At 46.8% G+C, this 21,414-nt stretch overlaps 1 protein-coding gene across 1 annotated transcript in view; it reads right to left on the reverse strand.

Annotated features, from left to right (window-relative positions):
• Positions 1-21,414, reverse strand: part of aldh1l1 (aldehyde dehydrogenase 1 family, member L1) — a 37,839-nt gene that overhangs the window by 12,396 nt on the left and 4,029 nt on the right. The window contains exons 2-3 of the mRNA XM_084128626.1: positions 1,371-1,516; positions 365-599 (exon numbers count right to left, since the gene is read on the reverse strand). Of these exons, the coding sequence (XP_083984752.1) occupies positions 365-599; positions 1,371-1,500 (365 nt within the window). The 5' untranslated portion in view covers positions 1,501-1,516. The remainder of the gene's footprint in view (positions 1-364; positions 600-1,370; positions 1,517-21,414) is intronic.

Raw genomic sequence — 21,414 nt, forward strand, 5'->3', positions numbered from 1 at the left:
AAATGAACGTTTTATTGCTTTTAGTCTAAACATTCTAAGAGTCAACAAAGTTTACTTTCGGGAGATACATGCTTTTAAACTTTTTACTCTGTCTATCCTGGGAATATAGTCATGCAATGCACTGGATACATTTTGTGAAATAAATTCTTTCAAGAACAAGAATGTATAAAAAAAATAAGAGACAACTGCAGCTGTAATAGTAGTGTTGATGCTAACAGCAGACAGTAAAAACACACCAATGGCCTACTTAAGATACCCACCTGCCTCTCATTAGATCTTACTATAATACTTCTAATTATAGTTACCACACATATACGTGCGCACTCTCTTAAAAAACATAAAGAGAACACACACACATACTGACCAGTTAATGGCAGAGGCACCTCTGTGTCTGGGTAGCAAGGAGGGATGATAAATAATGGAGCCGTGTTTTGGATGATCTATCACTTCCATAGGGATAAACTGAGAGCAGAAAGGTAGAACATTCAGTTCAGCACCAACTGCCTTATACTGATCCACCACCTCTGTGATGGCCTTTCCCTTCAGCCTCCAGCGGGGAAACTTGAACACTGGCACGCCATCTCTCTCTGCCTCGGTCGCTGGGGACAGTTTAAAGATTTAGTTTAATTCTGTTTAATTTGTGTAACCATGAAGTTTCCTCAAACCATCAGATTCATATGCGCAAAAAGAACAATGCCGTAGCAAAACCAACTTCAAAGAACGCTCTGCAAGAAACATGCAATTTCAACCACAGATGGCGATAAAGAGGCCAAAGTTCCATAGCCCTGCTTTAATTCATAAATATCACAAGACATGACATTTAACGACCTGAAATAACCCTGTCTTCATAAATAGGTCAAATGATTTTATATTTTAAGAGACTTATTGACCTTGACACATAGTTGTGAGTTTTCTACTGCATGTTTCTACATGTTGGTCACACCACATGATGTTTTTCAAATGTTGTCATTCCTTTAGCCTAATTATCAATTGTTTTTCATTATGATTAGCTGAACAGCTTTATCACCCAGACATTTCCAACTTTTTGCCCCACAAAAATATCAAAATGAATTTTAACTCAGAAAATAAAAACATACCATAAATGAGGTGCATTCAACTCATTTTATGTATGAATTTAATTTTTTAATATATTTTTTATATTATAAATCAAACCTGTTCACACCAAGAATGTTTGGTGCAAAAGCAGAGCCATTGTTGTTACATAAGAGTGTTGTTACTGTCCATTTTTTTTGGTCTGAACAAATCTCGTGAAAAGCGCACCAAATTTTCATGGCGAATGTTTGTGTTGGTGTGAACAGTCCTTAAGAGTCACATGAAGTTACATGAAATAAAGAGAATGAGAGACTTACCAAGTGTATCCACTTTTCCATCTTTGTCAGGAATGGTGAACACACCAACAATTGTGTGGCCGTCCCTCTTCAGTTCTTTATACACTTCTTGTCCAAAGAGACTCTGGCCAATCACGGCAATCTTCATCATAGATATTCACTGATATCTAAAATAAATGGAATACACATTATACTGACTACTGAAGGGTTACAAATTTAAGAATCTATTTCAAATATGCTTCTGTACATAACATCATGGTAAAGAATCTTTTAAGGTTAAGATCTCAGCAAAGTTGCAATTTCTGTTCTCTCCTTATTGTCAGACTGATGGTATTAGCACACGAATGAATCACTGAGAATCTCACCTTTTGTTCTGCAAATGGCTTTCGGACCCAAATGGCCCTTGGAGCCTTATGCTGATTGAATTAGGATGGGCCAGACCCTCAGTCTAGGGTGTTACCTTAACCTGTATACTTAATTTGCATGCTTTGTTCAGAATCTCCACCTCTATGTAATCCCTCCCCCTTGGAATGTATATAACTACAATGCATACTGTATTAGAGTTAGATCATGTTGGAAGTACTACAGCAACGTACAGCGGAGTTCTCAAAAAAGAATAACTTCCGTTGAACGCGATCCCAACTGTCTCCTGGTCTCTGCTTCGATGAAAGAAAACTTTACAACAGATGGTGCCGTGACCCGGATGGAGAAAAAGGAAACTCAAAGAACTTTAAGCTCAAAGAACTGAATCTTGAAACTTCAAGCTCAACAAAAGATCTGACAAAGATTGCCAAACTGAATCTTTCCAGCTTCCTCCAGTTTGAAAACTTCAAGCTCCAAAAAGATCTCAATGCCTGACTGAGTTCCAGACTGAATCTTGAAACTTCAAGCTCAAAGATCTCAACAAAGCTGACTGAGTTCCAGACAAATTTTTTCTGTACAACCAACGATTCGGTGAGTTTCACTCCATTCAAAGAACCAATGCAGACCAGTACAAGTTTTAGTTTAGTTTTTCCTCTGCGCCGTTCAGAGAAGTAGTTAACAAACAGCTGTAGAGTTTGGTTAACTAAAGATGAGCCTCTAAAAAAGTTTTTCTTTTAGAGATGAAATTTATCCTCTGTTGTTGGCAGGGAAGATTAACAGTTACATGTTAATATTGTGTGTATGCTCTTGCTAGAGAAGACCTATCTGTAAGCTAGAGAAAGTTAGCATCAAGTGCTAATAGTTGGTATCCTTTGCTTTAGGCAGAGAAGAATTAGCTTTACGTGCTAGTTATTTCTGTTGATCCTCTGTTCTTGTCGGCAGGGAAGTTAAGTGTGGTAATTTGGAAAGTTAACAATAGTGAAGCTGTGTTAACAAGATTGTACCCTCTGTTTGTAAGACAGTAGAGAGAAGTTTTAGTGTTTTGTGATTGTGAAGTAACAAAGGAACTCACAAAATGGTTAGAAGGAATGCGAGACTATTTCCCACAACTGAAAAAGCTGGACGAGCTACACCTTTATGGTCAGATAGGGAATTCAAGTCTTTGTTATCAGAGCACATGGACTCCATCGTGACTGAGAAAGTCAGATTGAATTTAACAAAGAAATTTGACATTGATGCACACAAAGTATGGTCAATTGAAGATTGCAAGAAAGTGTTGGGTGCATGTATCAGGAAGAAAAATGTGAAAGGCATTATCTGTTGTCACAGAGAATTTAGCTTATCCATTGCACAAGAACAAGCTCAGAGTATTGCTAAGTTAAACGATCAGAACAAACAATTGCAGACTCACATGTCCTGTCTCAAGACAAAGGTGGGCCATAACAAAGCCTCAACCAAATGTGATTTAGAAGACCAACAGTCAGATGAAAGCTATCCTGATTTACAGTCTTTTGATAGTATAGAGGACAATGTCAATGCAGATGTAAATGCAGTTGAAGTGTGCGTAGCTAGACAAAAGCCTCAGGGAAAAGGTGTTGATACAGTTTCATTTGCAACCCCCATATTGCAGCCACAAGCAGTCAAAACACCTTTAGGTCCTAAAGACATAGAGAGACTTGCTGAAAGTTGTCCAAAAAGATGCGGCTCTATGAAATGTCTCTATCTGAAATCACCCAGCTAATATCACAGATCTTGACTGAGTCGGAATTCAATGATTTTGAAAGTGCTGTAAGCAATTCCGAACTGCAACATGTCAGTAAAGGTGATTTGAGAGAAGGTGTTTTGAAAATCCTAAAGAATATCTTAGGACCCAAAATCGATTGGTCGAAAATGACCAATTGTGTACAGAAGAAGGGTGAAACTGTTTGTGAGTACACAGAACGATTATGTCAGTCAGCTGCAGTGTACAGTGGAATTGCTGACACGCCAGAGAAGGTGTTAGGTGATAATGGCCCTTTGGTTCGCACATGGTTTCATTGTCTTTTGCCAGAACACAGAAAGGCGTTGCCTTACTTAAACATCACATGGTGTACAAGAACCCTGCAAGACAACTTGGACAGTTTAGTTACTTGGGAAAGAGACTCTGATGTCAAAGAGAGAGTAAGAATTGCAGCAGTTTCTGTTATGGTCAACTCAGAGAAGAAAAAGAAACGCAAATGTCCTAGAGAAGCCAGTTGTTCTTACTGTGGCAAGCACGGACATTTTGGAAAAGAATGTAGAAAAAACAAAAATAACTTAAGACAAGTTAACAATGTTATGCAGCTTTTACTACATTTGTTTGCTACTTTGAAGCAACCCCTCCCCTCGTCATTGGACTCGTGGGTAAGCTTTTTGAGGTGTTAACCATTTGGGCTGTGATTGCTTAATCTCCCCAGTAACTTACAACAAAGATGAAAGACTTATTGACTGTCACAGCCTTTGTTTGGGGGACATTCAGTATACTCACAGCCTTAAATGTTATACTGCAGAACATTACAATCAGACACCATCCTCTGTTAATGTTTATTAGGACTGATGTTTCACTGGAGAATGGAAATGTGCCAATTTTCTCACACACTCTACAGTGCGCACACAACAGGGACAGAATAGGACACATAGACCAGTGCGGAGCCCATGGAAGAACCGAAGTGCAACAGGCCTCGGGGGTCAGCCATGTGGTGAAGATTTCCTCATCCCCCACTTATCCCCACCTCACTGGTCCATAGGTGTCAAATAAATTAAGAAATAGGGAAAGAATGAAACAACAAAAGCAGACTCTGAAAACGATACAACCCGTATTTAAACAAATACTGCTACAACCCTAGTGTTTGAAGAAATACTGCTCTGTCGTCTCTTGTTTTCTGTCTTACAGTGTGCAGATAAAACTTGATGGCTTTTCCGAGATCCATATGCAACGACCGTCTCATCTGCGTATGAAGCCCCAACCTCAAGAAGACAACCAGACCCACTGCTGAAAGAACTATCACAAAAGAAAATGAAAAATACACAACGCAGAGAATTCACGGACCCTAAATTGCATGTTTTGTTTCTGTGTCAGCATGCAATTACAGATGAACAACACTTGTGCCTGTAACTTTTTCAAGTTACAAGAATGAACTTTTAAGTGTCTAAATTTGTATTTTGTGAGAGTTTTTTAAGAACTCTCAAACGGGTCCCCCGTATGAAACGTAGGATTCTTCGCTGACTCTGGAAGAAGCCTCGCGCCGTCGACACAGCACTTCAGCGGGACGAGCCACTGCACTGCAGGACTGAAGAAGCCAGCTTGGATACCTCCTACGCCGCCTTCAGCCGCCGTCTCAGCTGCGCTATCCGGCACGCACATATCCTTTAAAGCTTTTCTCCTAAAAGAGCAAATTTGCGGGTGTTGTTTCAAATGCCCCGCCTCAACTGCGGCTTGTGCCGAGCCCCCCTCATGGCTGGAGACCGCCACATCCTTTGCGTCTCCTGCCTGGGAAAGGACCACGCCGACATCGCGCTCTCTAAAGGCAGCTGCCCGGAGTGTGATGTGATGGACTTACCGACCCTGCGGGCTCGGTTAGCCATCTTCGGTGACGATACACTTCCTTCACTCTCTCGCGGGCCGCGCCGTAAAAAGCGCCGCTCCCAGAGAGCACCGGAAGCCTCAGTGACTCACGAGCTCACGCTGGTTGGATCCCCGCCTACTGATTCGCCCTCACCAGTCTCGTTTATGGACTGCCAGCGCCCGGCGGTTTCTGCGGCCACTCCCATCACTTTCGGTGGACCTGACGGTGATGAGGCCGACGACGACAGCTGCTCTCTCGCCGCCTCGGATAGTGGGGACTGGTCGGGCTCCATTCCGGACCCCGCCCCCTCAACCCAGGCCAGTACCAGCGGGGTAAGAGCCAGTACGGATGCTGAACTCATCCGGGTGTTGACTAAGGCCGTGGAGGACCTCGGCCTCGAGTGGTCTACACCCGCCGAACCAACGCGCAACAGGCTCGACGAGTGGTTTCTGCAAGGACGCCGCTAGGCCCCTCAGCAAAGGCCCGCCCTGTTCCTGCCCGAACTCCATGACGAACTCACTAAATCATGGAAGGCTCCGTATTCCACCAGGCTGAAAACCACTGTTTCCTCAGCGCTCTCCGTTGTCGACGGCGCTCAGGAAAAGGGCTACCAGCATCTCGCCATCCGTTCTGTTTGGCCCGTCTGTCAAGGGCTTCGCGGAACGCTTCTCAGAGGCACAGAAAGTGTCACAGGCCTTGCGACATTTCCTGCCTAAGCGCTCGAGCTCTGCTTCAGGCCGCTCAAAGAAACAGCCGCCTGCTCAGACTTCAAGGCCTCCACCAGCTTTTCAGCGCCGTTCACCCGCTGAGGCTCACCACCCGCTGAGGCTCTCGTCTAGCCGCCGCAGACCGCCTCCCCCACGGGGCCCGAGGCCCAAGATTGTGCTAGACCCTGAGCCTCCGAAACCCTCCTAGCCATGAGGGGCAAACGACGACGGTTAAGTCCCGGCGCGGCCAGACCACCGTCGAAGAACCCGCGCACGCTTCTCACAGTTCCCTCACCAGAGGCGACTGGAGATGTCTATATTGCACTACACGAGCCTGTTACACAACATGCACGCCTGCACACAAACGCTGTTTTTACGGCGACCCAAATAAATTTCAAAAAGAGAAAAATTTCTGTCTTGTATCCGGCTCACGCCGACTGTGTTCTAAATGTAGGAACTGTGCCCACTATTCAGTGCTCACCCCTACTCATAAACACTGCCCGTTCAGTGTCACACACACACTTAGGGCCCCCACTAATAAAAAACTTCCCCGCTCTCGCAGCGAGTGTATCATGTGTAAACCAGGCGCCCGTTATTCAACACGTGCCTTCTCACATAAGCGCTGTATGTACAGTGTCACAAGCACGAGTCAATCAGGCCACCGGATCCCTATCACACAGCGATCCGAGCCCAGATATCATTCTGCCCCTAGCCTTGTCTGCAAAAGCATGGGAAATCATCCCGGGCATGTCAGAATGGGTGTTAAACATAATCAAACAGCTATTCGCTGCAGTTCGCTCGCAGACCCCCGCGCTTTCGAGCCATGGTCGAAACTACGGTAAAACACGAAGTAGCACACCTACTTCGCACCGAGATAGCGAAACTGCTGAGAAAAGGTGCGATAGAAACCGTTCCTCTCTCACAGAGCGAGTCAGGTTTCTACAGCCGCTATTTTCTTGTTCCAAAGAAGGATGGCGGTCTCCGACCCATCTTAGATCTCAGACAATTGAACAAAGCGCTTATGAGGCGTTCGTTCAAAATGCTGACGACCAGACAAATTCTCGCGCAAATTCGCCCGGGAGACTGGTTTATACTGGTAGACCTGAAAGACGCGTATTTTCAGATACAAATAGTGCCCCGCCACAGGCCATTCTTGAGATTCGCCTTCGAGGGCCGGGCTTTTTAGTACACGGTCCTTCCGTTTGGCCTGTCTTTAGCACCTTGTACATTCACGAAGTGCATGGACGCGGCGCTCGCTACCCTGAGACGACAGGGTATGCGAATATTGAACTATTTAGACGACTGGCTAATTCTAGCCCAGTCAAAGACGGAACTGATGACTCACAAAGTTCTGCTTCTCAGTCATATGCAGAATTTGGGTCTCAAAATCAATCTGACCAAGAGCTCACTGTCACCCAGCCAGAGAATTTCCTTTCTGGGAACAGAAATAGTCTCTGTGTCGATGAAAGCGCGGCTTACAACACAGCGCGCGCTCTCCATCCAACGCCTAGCAGCGTCATTCAAAATTGGCGACGTCACTCCTCTCAAAATGTTGCAGAGGATCCTGGGTCGCATGGCATCGGTTTCAGCAGTACTTCAGCTGGGTCTGCTACATATGCGACCCCTCCAGTACTGGCTAAAACCCCGAGTCCCATCTCACGCTTGGGCAGCGGTTCGTTTTCGCCTCAGGGTGACCCAGGGCTGTATCAAAGCCCTGGAACCTTGGAAGACAGCCAGCTGGTACCAGTCAGGCGTCGACATAGGGACGAGCTCGAAGCTAAAAGTAGTCTCAACAGATGGTTCCAACCTCGGTTGGGGCGCCCTGTTCGAGGGCAGGCCCACTTCCGGCCTCTGGTCAGGCCTGGAGAAATGCCTACACATAAACTGTCTAGAGATGAGAGCTGTCAAGTTAGCTCTGGAGGTTTTTCTCCTATACTTGCGAGGTCACCATGTCTTAGTCCGTACGGACAATATGGCGGTGGTGTCCTACATAAACCGCCATGGCGGCATCAGATCTCGGAGCCTGTACACCAGGGCCAAACGCCTCATTGTGTGGGCTCAGCACAATCTGCGCTCGCTGAGAGCGGCGCACGTTCCAAGCATCCTAAACCTGGGTTTAGACATGTTATCCAGGGGCAACGTTCCCCCAGGGGAATGGTCCCTTCACCCCAAGGTGATCCAGTTGTTATGGAGCATCTTTGGCAGGGCAGAGGTCGACCTCTTCGCCTCAGAAGACAACGCTCACTGCCCAATTTACTTTACGAAGAACAACGACGCGCTGGCCCACGACTGGCCCAGGCGTCCGCTTTATGCGTTCCCACCGATCTCGTTGTTACCACAGGTGATCAAACGGATCAGGGAGACCAAATGTGCGATGCTCCTAGTAGCCCCGCTCTGGAGGAACCAGATGTGGTTCCCGGAGCTGATGCAGTTACCGGGAACAGCTCCGTGGCCGATTCCAGTGAGGAGAGACCTCCTCTCTCAGGCCAAAAGGAAGCTTTAGCCTCCCCATCCCGAGCTGTGGGCCTTGCATGTATGGGCCCTCAACGGGTACCCGTTAACCTCCCAGAAGGAGTTTTAAACACTATCGCAGAGGCCAGAGCTCCCTCTACAAGACGGCTCTACGCTTTAAAGTGGTCAGTGTTCTCTAACTGGTGCTCCTAACGAGGAACATACAACCACAATGCTGTGGAGTATTGGAGGTGCTCTCCTTCCTCCAAGAGCTTTTGGACGCGGGTAGATCCCCCTCCACGCTCAAAGTATATGTGTCAGCCATAGCGGCATTTGTAACGCCGGCGTCTGGCCAGTCACTGGGGAGAAACGATCTAGTCGTCCGTTTCCTCAGGGGAGCTAGGAGTTACCCCCCCCCATGAAAGGTGACCCATTCGAACCAATGCAAACCATAGTCCTGAAATATCTTTCACTCAAAACCGCTTTTCTGTTGGCTCTCGCCTCAGTCAAGCGTGTTGGTGACCTGCACGCGCTCTTCGTGAGCGCTACCTGTCTTGAATTTGGACCTAATGACTCCAAAGTCATCCTTAAACCAAGACATGGTTATGTTCCTAAAATACTTGCCACTCCCTTCCGAGCGCAAGTTATTTCCCTGTCTGCTCTCCCTTCATCTGACGATGAAAGGGACGCAAACGTTCTCTGCCTCGTTAGGGCTCTTAGGATTTATGTGGAGCGTTCTGCTGGTTTCAGACAATCAGAACAGCTCTTTGTATCCTTTGGTGGCCGCACTAAAGGTTTGGCTACCACTAAACAGAGCCTTTCATGTTGGATAGTCGATGCTATTTCATTGGCTTACGCGTCCAAAGGCCTCTCTTGCCCCCTGGGTGTCAGAGCTCATTCTACTAGAGGCATGGCCTCGTCTTGGGCTTGGTCCAGTGGGATTTCACTTCATGATATTTGTATGGCGGCAGGCTGGGCCTCCCCGTCTACATTTATTAGGTTTTACAACCTAGAAGTCCCCGCCTTACAGGCTAGACTTTTATCAGTTTAACCATGTTGCTACAGTAACCTGCCCGAATTACATCTGGCATGTCTGTACTATTATGTATTAAACATCATTCATTTACATTAGCTTACTCGTCTTATGAGCCCCTTATGAGCCCCGAGGAACACGGCGTTTTACATAGGGTTCCCGTAGCGTAAGCAAAGGCTTATGCAACACGAGAGTACTCTCGAAAGGGAACGTCTCGGTTACTAACGTAACCTCGGTTCCCTGAGATGAGGGAACGAGTGTTGCGTAACCTTGCCGTGCTTGTGCTCTGATACGTTATCGCTTCAGTCGATGAAAACAAAGCACCGATGGTAGGGCGCGGTTTATACCCTTTTTGGCAGGCCGTGACGTGCAAAGAGCGCAAAGTGCCCTCATTGGTCAGTAAGTCACTGCTGCCTCTCCATAGGTTGCAGCAGGTGCCGCAGAGCAGCCAATAAGTGCGCTAAGCAGCCTCGCTTAGGTCTGCTGCTGCAGCAAGTGCGTTTTAAATTATTACAAATTATAGGATAATTTTGGCTTCAATCTTCTGTAGAAAAGGGGCTTTCCCGTAGCGTAAGCTAAGGCTTACGCAACACTCGTTCCCTCATCTCAGTGAACCGAGGTTCAGAGGCGGCCTTACCTATGTTTCACCCGTTTCAATTGAAACGGGCCCCGCCCTCCAAGGGGGCCCCAACAGAACAGGAAAATCCCATTCATTTTCTCCCTAGGATATTGATTTTCAGACATAATGTCTAAAGTGGTCTCCAACACGTCGCTCGCAAGAGTAGCTTGTGGCCTGATTGGAGGTAGCTCGCCAAGGGCCGTTTAATATCGCGTCTTTTGCGCGCTCAAGTTCATTATTTCAAATAATTGAAGTGACGCGCTAATTTTTTCCAGGCGCAACGAGTCAACAGGAAGGATGGGGGTGCACCCAAACTACGGGTGTTTTTTTCTTCTCCGTAAATAAATCTTCTAGCAGAGCTATAGCAAGCGTTTTTCGGTGGTGGAGAATAAGGTAAAACTTATTTGTCGTTGTGGAGAGCGCATGGTTGCATAGCAACGACAGACGCCACGGGAAAATCGGACCGAATTTTACTATTAATAATAAAAGATAAGCTAATGTGCATTGTAATGTAAATGTCAGTATTTTGTCTTTTTTGAATCATTCTTTTTATAAAAATTATTTAAAGGCTGAAATATGCGAGGTTTATCTTTTTATAAAAACTTTTTTGTCAAAACTTTATTTGAACTTGTACATGTTAGTAGATAACATGTTGCAAGACACTCCTTTCAAATTTGGCCATCATTTTTAATGTTACTATTTTAATGTTTATGTAAACAAAAAGTGCATATTGATGGTAAGTTTATTTGTTATTTGCTGGTTTTCGACATAAAACTTGGTGAATTGATTTAGTACTTTTTGAACAGGATTATGTGATAACCATGCTCTTTTGGTCCTCATTTCATCCCTAGTTATGATGCACTATAAAATCAACAATAATTATGTGTTTTTACAGTATAATAATTTTTTTATATATATATATATGTCAATTAAGGGTGACATATATAGGCCTACAATAACTCTTTTAGGTCTAAAACAGTTAGCATAGTTGTTAATATGAGAGTTATGAGACATTATTTAAGAGATTTAATTATTGCATTACATGAGTAGCTCTCGGCCACTTTCATTTTTAAAAAGTAGCTCTCAAATGAAAAAGGTTGGAGACCCCTAAACCATCCAAGTTAGATTGACCACGAGCTACGAGGTTGTGAAACGAAAGTTTCTGCTCCAAAAGCCACAAAGTATAAAAATCAACCTTGTTATTTGCGATCTTCTGTAGAAATACTACACTACCCATAATTCTAAAAATTATCTACAAATCCGTGAGTACAGTTTACAAACCCGTGGGAACGGATTGCGAAAGCGTGGGCACGGTTTATGAATTTGTGGGTACAGATTGCAAAAACTGAAGGCACTGTTTACAAATCTGAGAGCGCGGATTAGAAACTCTTGGGTACGGTTTATTAATCCGTGGGCACGATTTGTTAAACCGAGGGAGCAGTTTGAGAATTCGTGAGTACGGTTTATAAACTGGGTGCACGGATTGCAAAACCGTCGCGACGGATTTTTAGGGCCCAAGCCCTGAAAGGGCGAAGACCCTATTGTTTTCGTAAGGATTATTATTAGGGCCCAAGCCCTGAAAGGGCGGAGGCCCTATTGTTTTCGTAAGGATTATTAGGGCCCAAGCCCTGAAAGGGCGAAGGCCCTATTGTTTTCGTAAGGATTTTTTTTTTTTTTTTCATTTTTTTTTTTGTGCCTTTTTGCCACTTTTAGGGCCCTTAACATGCTCAAAAACTCTTGAAACTTTGCACACAGGTCAGAACCCGCGGCCATCAGGGCCGGGCTGAAGCTGGTACCCGGGCGTGGCAGGGGGGCTCGACAGCGCCCCCTGGAATGGGGTCCGAAATCTTGGTCCATATATCAAACACGCTTGCATGTAATAATGTGAAAATCAGTACACATATAGATCTCATCGGGCCGAACAACTTTCGTGCTCTAAGTTTTACAAAAGCCCAACAGGAAGTCGGTTATTATACGTTGTTTGGAAAACGCATACAATGGAATGTGAAATACTCCTCCTAGGGAATTCATCCGATCGCCACCAAACTCGGTGTGAATGAAGTCAAGACATTGAGGATGAATTCTTGCGAAAAGATTTTTGATATCTCGAACGGTTTGGCCGTGACGAGGAAACTAATTTATGGCGAATAATGGGACACAGGAAGTGTGTTATAACTTCTGCATACATTAACTGATCTTGATGAAACTTCCGCAGTGTGTTCGTTGTAAGAGGCCGATCACATGGATGTGACTATTGTGAGTCAAAGTTATAGCGCCACCAACTGGCTGCAGGAAGTTTGTCACTTTCAAAATGCTTTGAAGTCACTTTCTTATTTTTACCCGATTTGCTTCAAATTTTATGTGTATAATGTAAACACACGGCAGATGTAGACCTGTGGAAGGATTATTGATATCTTAGATACTGTTGCCGTGGCAACGCATGAAACTTTAATATTCTTTTTGGATGCATTTGAGTCTTTTATATATATATATACATATATAATATGTGTATATATATATATATATAAAAGTGTATGTGTATATATATATATATATATATATATATATATATATATAAAAAGTATATGTATATGTATATATATATATATATATATATATATATATATAGCTGCGAGCAGCGATGAAGGGCCAAAGCCGGCGGCACCGCCACCCCGGTGCCTTTAGGTAACTAAAGGCTCCGGGGTTGCGGTGCCACCGGCTTGGGCCCGTAATCGCTGCTCGCAGCTATATTTAGGGCCTAAGCCCTGAAAGGGCGAAGAGCCCTATTGTTTCCGGAAGGATTATTATTTTTAGGGCCCAAGCCCTGAAAGGGCGAAGGCCCTATTGTTTTCGGTAGGATTATTATTATTATTATTTTTCTTACGACTATTCAGGCATTTTTGGGGCCCTTAACATGGTCAAAAACGTACTCGGTTACTAACGTAACCTCGGTTCTCTCTAAAAGAGGGAACGAGTACTGCGTTGAAAACGCTAGGGGAAAAACTCTTTTTCACGAAATACTGAAGCAAAAAATTATCCTTTAATTTTTGAAATAATGTAAAGCGCGTTGCAGCAGCACACAGCCATGGGCGAGACGGCTCGCTCGCTCATTGGCTGCTCTGCGGCAACTGCATAAGCCTATCGAGCGAGGCCTGCGGTGACGTCAGGCCAATGAGGGCGCTTCGCGCCCTCCTCGCCACTTCCCGCCGAAACGGGCGTGGCTTAGCCCTATAAAGGAAGCTCGAAAAGGCTGATTCACTGATTTTATTCATCGCCGAAGCAAACCAGAGTGAACCGTACGCACGGCCAGAAAACGCAGTACTCGTTCCCTCTTCTAGAGAGAACCGAGGTTACGTTAGTAACCGAGTACGTTCTCTTACGAGAGGTCTCTCGTACTGCGTTGAAAACGCTAGGGGAACCAGTGCAAAACGCCGTGCGTACTGTGATTAATCACCCATAAACCTGGATACCCAGGATTTATCAAGCATAAATCACTAGAGGGACTCACAGAGAGTCCTGGAACAGGAAGGGAACCCTTCTGCCCCTATATGGTGACGTCCACTGACGCAATAACATGACATCACATAGACAAGGCGGGGAGCCTGAACTAATGTGGGAATTTGTGGGTCTTACGCAATACTGCCCATATGATAGCCGGCAGCGCACTGCGCTCGCGACCTCAGAGTCCTAATCAGACCACTGATTCGATTATACCGACAATAGCTTAGCCTGTAGAGCGGGAACCTCTAGGTTATAAAACCTAATAAATGTAGACGGCGAGGCCCAGCCTGCCGCCATACATATGTCCTGTAAGGAAATCCCACTAGACCAAGCCCACGATGAGGCAACGCCTCTCGTGGAATGCGCTCTGACACCCAACGGGCACTGAAGACCCTTGGCAGTGTAAGCTAGCGCTATAGCATTGACTATCCATCTGGATAGGCTTTGTTTCGAAACAGCCATTCCCTTGGAACGTCCACTGAACGAGACAAATAGCTGCTCAGTCTGTCTAAAGACAGAAGAGCGAGACACATAAGCTCTCAGGGCCCTTACAGGGCAGAGAAAACTTGAGTCCCCTTCCTCGCCTGACACCGGCAGGGCAGACAGGGAGATAACCTGAGCCCGAAATGGTGTGTTGAGGGATTTTGGCACATAACCATGCCTAGGTTTGAGTATGACTCTTGAGTCACCTGGCCCAAACTCTAAGCACGCTGCGCTCACCGAGAGCGCGTGCAGGTCACCTACGCGCTTCACTGAAGCGAGAGCCAACAAAAACACTGTTTTGAATGACAGATGTTTGAGGCTAACCGTTTGGATGGGCTCGAAAGGGGGACCTTTCATGGCCTCCAAAACTGTAGAGAGGTCCCACATAGGGACTGAAGGAGGTCTGGGAGGATTCAGCCTCCTAGCTCCCCTGAGGAAGCGGATGACTAGATCGTTCCTTCCTAATGACTGACCGAGCGTTGTTTCAGAGAACGCTGCGATAGCCGCCACATAGACTTTGAGCGTGGAAGGGGCTCTGCCCTTATCCAACAGCTCCTGTAGGAAGGAGAGAACCTCCGTCACCTCACAATCGAGGGGTGAATGACCCCGAGCCGTGCACCAGCTGGAGAATACTGACCACTTTGAGGCGTAAAGCCGTCTAGTTGACGGTGCTCTAGCCTGAGTGATAGTGTTTAGCACCCCACTGAGAGATCAGCGGGTACCCGTTGAGCGCCCACACGTGGAGGGACCACAATTCCGGGTGAGGATGCCAAATCGAACCCCTGGCCTGCGAGAGGAGGTCCTCCCTCAATGGCACTGGCCATGGGGCAGTGTCTGCTAGCTGCATCAGAACTGGGAACCACGGCTGGTTCATCCAGAGTGGCGCTACGAGCAGCACTGAGCATTTCGTTTCCCTGATCCGTTCTAACACCTGAGGCAGGAGGGAGACGGGGGGAAAAGCGTAGAGCGGGCAGCGCGGCCACGTTCGGGACAGCGCGCTCTCGCTCTTGGAAAAGAATGCGGGGCAGTGAGCGTTTTCGCGGGACGCGAACAGGTCCACCTCCGCTCTGCCGAATCTCTCCCACAACAGCTGGACTGTTTGCGTGTGTAGAGACCATTCGCTCGTAGGAACGTTGTTCCTGGACAGTCTGTCTGGACCCAGATTCTGGATCCCTGGCACATGCACTGCTCTCAGCGAGCGCAAGTTGCGCTGAGCCCATATCAGGAGGCGTTCCGCCAGCCTGTACAGGTTTAGGGATGTGAGACCGCCCTGGCGATTTATATAGGACACCACAGACATGTTGTCCGAACGGACTAAGACGTGTTGGTACTTGATTTGGGGACGAAAAAGCGTCAGCGCGTTGTCCACTGCCAACATTTCCAGGCAGTTGATATGTTGGAGCTTTTCGCGTTCTGACCACAGGCCGAAGAACGCTCTGCCCTCGAGCAGCACTCCCCATCCCGATGTGGAGGCGTCTCTCGACACAACTATCACTCTCGAGGAAGTCCCCAGGCTTACACCTAATTGGTACCAGTCGCTCGTCTTCCAAGGTTTTAGAGCTTCCACACAGCTCTGATTGACCCTGAGACGCAGCCAACCGGATGCCCACGCTCTGCGCGGTACTCGCGCTTTCAACCAGAACTGCAGAGGGCGCATGCGGAGCAAGCCCAGCTGGAGAACTGATGATGCTGAGGCCATAAGACCTAGCATCCTCTGAAATTTCCTGAGCGTGACGGTCGCGCCACAGCGGAAAAGTTTCGCCGCGCGCTGAATGTCTAGCACGCGCTGTGGTGACAGCCGCGCTATCATAGACTGTGAATCCAGAACTGTGCCCAGAAACGAAATCGTTTGACTGGGGTTCAGCGAACTCTTCGTCCAATTGACTCTGAGACCAAGATTCTCGAGGTGATCGAGTAAAATGGCCCTGTGCTCCACGAGCTCTGATCGCGATTGAGCTAGAATCAGCCAGTCGTCCAAATAGTTCAGCACTCGCATGCCTCTGAGTCTGAGAGGTGCGAGCGCTGCGTCCATGCACCTCGTAAATGTACGAGGTGCCAGGGATAAGCCGAACGGCAGGTCTGTATACTGGTATGTCTGGCCCTCGAAGGCGAATCTCAAGTATCGCCTGTGACGTGACGCTATCTGTATTTGAAAATATGCGTCCTTCAGATCTATCGACATGAACCAGTCTCCTCTGTGAATATGCGCGAGGATTTTTCTGGTCGTGAGCATTTCGAAACTGCGTTTCACTAATGCTTTGTTCAGCTGTCTTAGATCCAGTACGGATCTAAAAACCCCCGTCTTTCTTGGGAACCAGAAAGTATCTGCTGTACAGCCCCCCTTCGCTTTGAGCTAGCCCCTTTGCTCATCAGTTTTGATATTTCGGCACGAAGTAGGTGTGCTACTTCTGAATTCACCATAGTTTCGACGCGCGCTGTGAAGCGGCGAGGACGTTGACAAAACTGTAGCGAGTAGCCTCTCTTTATAATGCCTAGCACCCACTCCGACACCCCTGGAAGCGCTGCCCATGCATCTGCGTGGTTGGCTAAGGGTTGGATGCGAAGCACGCTCTGGTCGCTGGGCGACAGAAGCGCTTCGGTGTGCTGTAACATAGGCCTGTGACATTCGAGGCGGGGAGCGCGCTGATCACAGCGGGCAGAGCGCTCGCCCTCGACCCTACTACGGTGCCTAACCGAGTGAGGGAGGGCTGAGCGAGTCCCGTAGGACTCATGGTGTCTGTGAGTAAATGTGGGCGCGGGGGAGCGGGCACATTACTGCTTTGGACGCGCTGTCTGCCTGAGCAGAGCGAGCGCGCGCAGGTTTCGTTTACAGAAACCGTGTGACATGTATAACATAGTGTTTGTGGGCACTGGGTAGTGGGCACGTTTACTATGTTGGGTGCGCGATCGACCTGAGTCGATTTTGTGGGCGCGAGCCCTGTGTGAAGGGCTGTGCTTGAGCGTAGGGATGGGCACTGGACAGTGGGCATCTGCTCTACATTTATAGCCCCATCGGCCGTGACTGGGTACTATGTTGAATGCGCGATCGACCTGAGTCGATTTTATGAGCGCGGGCCCTGTGTGAATCTACCACTGGGCCACAGTGAAGATACATAGACATTCAGTTAGCGCGAGTATTATCCACACTGGCGTTTGTTTGCAGGCATGCGGGTAGCACAACATGCAATACTGACATTTTCAGACGCCTGAAAATGCCAGAATGTGAGAAGAGTGGATATCGCCCGGTTTCAACGGGGCTAAAAACACTCCATTCTCCTTTGCCAGTGACGCACGGGAACCGTAGAAACGGTGTTCGGTTGCAGGCAAGCGGGTACTACGCGCCTGCTGGCTGCAAAATGCACCCCTGCAGTCGCCCTCAGGGGACTGACAGAGCGAAGCATTGGCGGCATAAATATATGCGGCCAGACCGGGAATCGAACCCCGGTCTCCCGTGTGAAAAACCTATAATTCCACCACTGAGCCACAGGGGGATATAGGCTTGTATTCTTCTGCGTTGCTGTCAAACGTGCGTGTTTATAACAGACTCGCTTGCTGCAAATGATATTTCCAGTCGCCGAACAGGGAACTGAGAAATGTAAGAGAAAAGAGGCCAGCACGGCCAACGGCGGGACTAAGAACACTCTTTTCTCCTTTCGCCGGTGAATGACGCGCGCAGAGGCAGGGTAGTTTTTCTTGTAACGTAAAGAAAAACTAACCCCGACCGTCCGCTTCCAGGAGGAGCAGCCTCGGAGAAAGATGCCAGGTGAGTCCTCAGAGTCACCATAGGCAATTGGCTCGGAGTGAGGGCGGTCGCCGTCAGCGAGCGCGAGAGCTGCGAGATCCTCTAGGAAAGGGGGGCGTCTTGAAAAAGACGCCCGGCTCTTTTAGTGTAAAACACAGTATATAGAGAAAGGATATAGGCGCCGGATAGCGCAGCAGGTACGGCGGTGAAGGCGGCGTTGGCCAGCAGCCTCTGGAGTGGCTCGTCCCGCTGAGGTGCTTCTCAGACGACGCGTTGCTTCTCTCGTGATCCAACGATGCGTGAGCTTCGCTGAAGAGATGAAAAATCAGTGAATCAGCCTTTTCGAGCTTCCTTTATAGGGCTAAGCCACGCCCGTTTCGGCGGGAAGCGCCCTCATTGGCCTGACGTCACCGCAGGCCTCGCTCGATAGGCTTATGCAGTTGCCGCAGAGCAGCCAATGAGCGAGCGAGCCGTCTCGCCCATGGCTGTGTGCTGCTGCAACGCGCTTTACATTATTTCAAAAATTAAAGGATAATTTTTTGCTTCAGTATTTCGTGAAAAAGAGTTTTTCCCCTAACGTTTTCAACGCAGTACGAGAGACCTCTCGTAAGAGAACTCTTGAAACTTTGCACACGAGTCAGAACCCGCGGCCATCAGGGCCGGGCTGAAGCTGGTACCCGGGCGTGGCAGGAGCGCTCGACAGCGCCCCCTGGAACGGGGTCCGAAAACTTGGTCCATAAATCAAACACGCTTGCATGTAATAATATGAAACTCGGTACACATATAGATCTCATCGGGCCGAACAACTTTCATGCTCTAAGTTTTACGCCAGCCCAACAGGAAGTCGACTATTTAGGGTTGTTTGGAAACGCATGCTTAGGAATTTGAAACACTTCTCCTAGGGAATTCACCCGGTCAGCACCAAACTCGGTGTGCATGAAGTCAAGACATTGAGGATGAAAAATTGCCAGGGGATTTTTGATATCTCGAACGGTTTGTCTGTGGCGAGGAAACGAATTTATGGCGAATAAGGGACACAGGAAGTGTATTATAACTTCAGCATACATTAACTGATCTTGCTGAAACTTCCGCAGTGTGTTCGTGGTCAGAGGCCGATCACATTGATGTGAATATTGTGAGTCAAAGTTATAGCGCCACCAACTGGCAGCAGGAAGTTTGTCACTTTCAAAATGCTTTGAAATCACTCTCTTATTTTTACCCGATTTGCTTCAAACTTTATGTGTATAATGTAGACACACGGCAGATGTAGACCTGTGAAAGGTTTATTGATATCTTAGATACTGTTGCCGTGGCAACGCATCAAACTTTAATATTCTTTTCAGATGCTTTTGAGACTTTAGTCAAAAATGGGGGCTTAGTTTTAAGTAGAGTCACAAAAATCGTTATGTATATTGTTCTCATCAAGCCGGACAACTTTCTAATTCATAGTCATAAGCTCTGACCAACAGGAAGTGAGATATTTTTGTTTGAATGTGATTTTTTGGAGAATTCTCTCTCTCTCTCTCTGTATCTGTATCTCAGTGTGTGTGTGTGGGGTGTGGGGGATTTGTCTGTTAGGAGAGATTTGCTTTTATAATTGTTTTTCAAGGTTTCAGGGGCTCAAACTAGCTTGCATGAATTAATATGAAACTCGGTACACATATAGATCTCATCGGGCCGAACAACTTTCGCACTCTTAAGTTATACGCCAGCCCAACAGGAAGTCAGCTATTATGGGTTGTTTGGAGAACGCTTGCTGTGGAATTTCGTAACTCGGTCAGCATGAAGTAAAGACATTGAGGATGCTAAATTGCGGACGGATTTTTGATATCTCGAACGGTTTGGCCGTGGCGAGGAAACAAATTTATGGCGAGGAAAGAGAAAAATGAAGTGTTATAACTTCTGCATACATTAACTGATCTTGATGAAACTTCAGCAGTGTGTTTGTGGTAAGAGGCCGATCAGATGGATGTAACTATTGTGAGTCAAAGTTATAGCGCCACCAACTGGCAGCAGGAAGTGTGTCTCTTTCTAAATGCTTTTGACAAAAGTGGGCGGGTTAATTTTATGTACAGTCACAAAAATCAGTACGTATATTGGTCTCATCGAGCCGGAAAATGTTCTAATTTACAGACATTAGCTCTGAGCAACAGGAAGTCAGATATTTTTGTTTGAATGTGCATATCTTTGCAAAATCAGCCTCTGAATTTTTACCCACTCCTCTTAAGTGGTTTATTTTATTCCCACCAAACTTTCTCAACATGATGAAAATACATTTTTTGGGGCCCTTAACGTGCTCAAAAACTCTTGAAACTTTCCACACAGGTCAGAACCCACGGTCATCAGAGCCGGGCTGAAGCTGGTACCCGGGCGTGGCAGGGGGGCTCAACAGCGCCCCCTTGGACACGGTCTGAAAACTTGGTCCATATATCAAACACGCTTGCATGAATTAATATGAAACTCGGTACACATATAGATCTCATCGGGCCGAACAACTTCCGCACTCTAAGTTATTAGCTCCGCCCAACAGGAAGTCGGCTATTATGGGTTGTTTGAAAAACGCATGCTGTGGAATTTAATGTACTCATCCTAGAGAATTCATCCAATCGCCTCCAAACTCGGTCAGCATGAAGTCAAGACATTGAGGATGATAAATTCCGGACGGATTTTTGATATCTCGAACGGTTTGGCCGTGGCGAGGAAACAATGGCGAGAAAAGAGAAACACGAAGTAATATAACTTCTGCATACGTTAACTGATCTTGATGAAACTTCAGCAGTGTGTTCGTTGTAAGAGGCCGATCAGATGGATGTAACTATTGTGAGTCAAAGTTATAGCGCCACCAACTGGCAGCAGGAAGTGTGTCACTTTCAAAATGCTTTGAATTCACCCTCTTATTTTTACCCGATTTGCTTCAAATTTTCTGTGTATAATGTAGACACAAGGCAGATGTAGACCTGTGAAAGGATTCTTGATATCTTAGATACTGTTGTCGTGGCAATGCATCAAACTTTAATATTCTTTTCGGATGCTTTTGAGACTCTTATCATGCTTGAAAATGCATGAAACTCGACAGACACATCACATTTATTATCCAGTAAACGTGCAAAGTTTCAGAAATGGGCGTGGTGAGGGGGCTCAGTAGCGCCACCTTTAGTCAAAAATGGGGGCTTAGTTTTACCTAGAGTCACACAACTTGGTACTTATATTGTTCTCATCAAGCCGGACAACTTTCTAATTTACAGTAATTAGCAATGACCAACAGGAAGTCAGATATTTTGGTTTGAATGTGGATTTTCTCCCTCTCTCTCTCTGTCTCTGCGTCTGTGTGTGTGGAGGGGGTGGGGGAGGGGTTTGTCTTTTGAGTTTAATGTTTGTATTTAAAGGTTTTGGGGGCTTTTGGGGCCCTTACCATGCTCAAAAACTCTTGAAACTTTGCACACAGGTCAGAACCCACGGCCATCAGGGCCGGGCTGAAGCTGGTACCCGGGCGTGGCAGGGGGGCTCAACAGCGCCCCCTTGAACGGGATCTGACAACTTGGTCCATATAACAAACACGCTTGCATGAATTAATATGAAACT

Source organism: Abramis brama (assembly GCF_963993115.1).
Source record: "Abramis brama genome assembly, chromosome: 11".
Lineage (NCBI taxonomy): Eukaryota > Metazoa > Chordata > Actinopteri > Cypriniformes > Leuciscidae > Abramis > Abramis brama.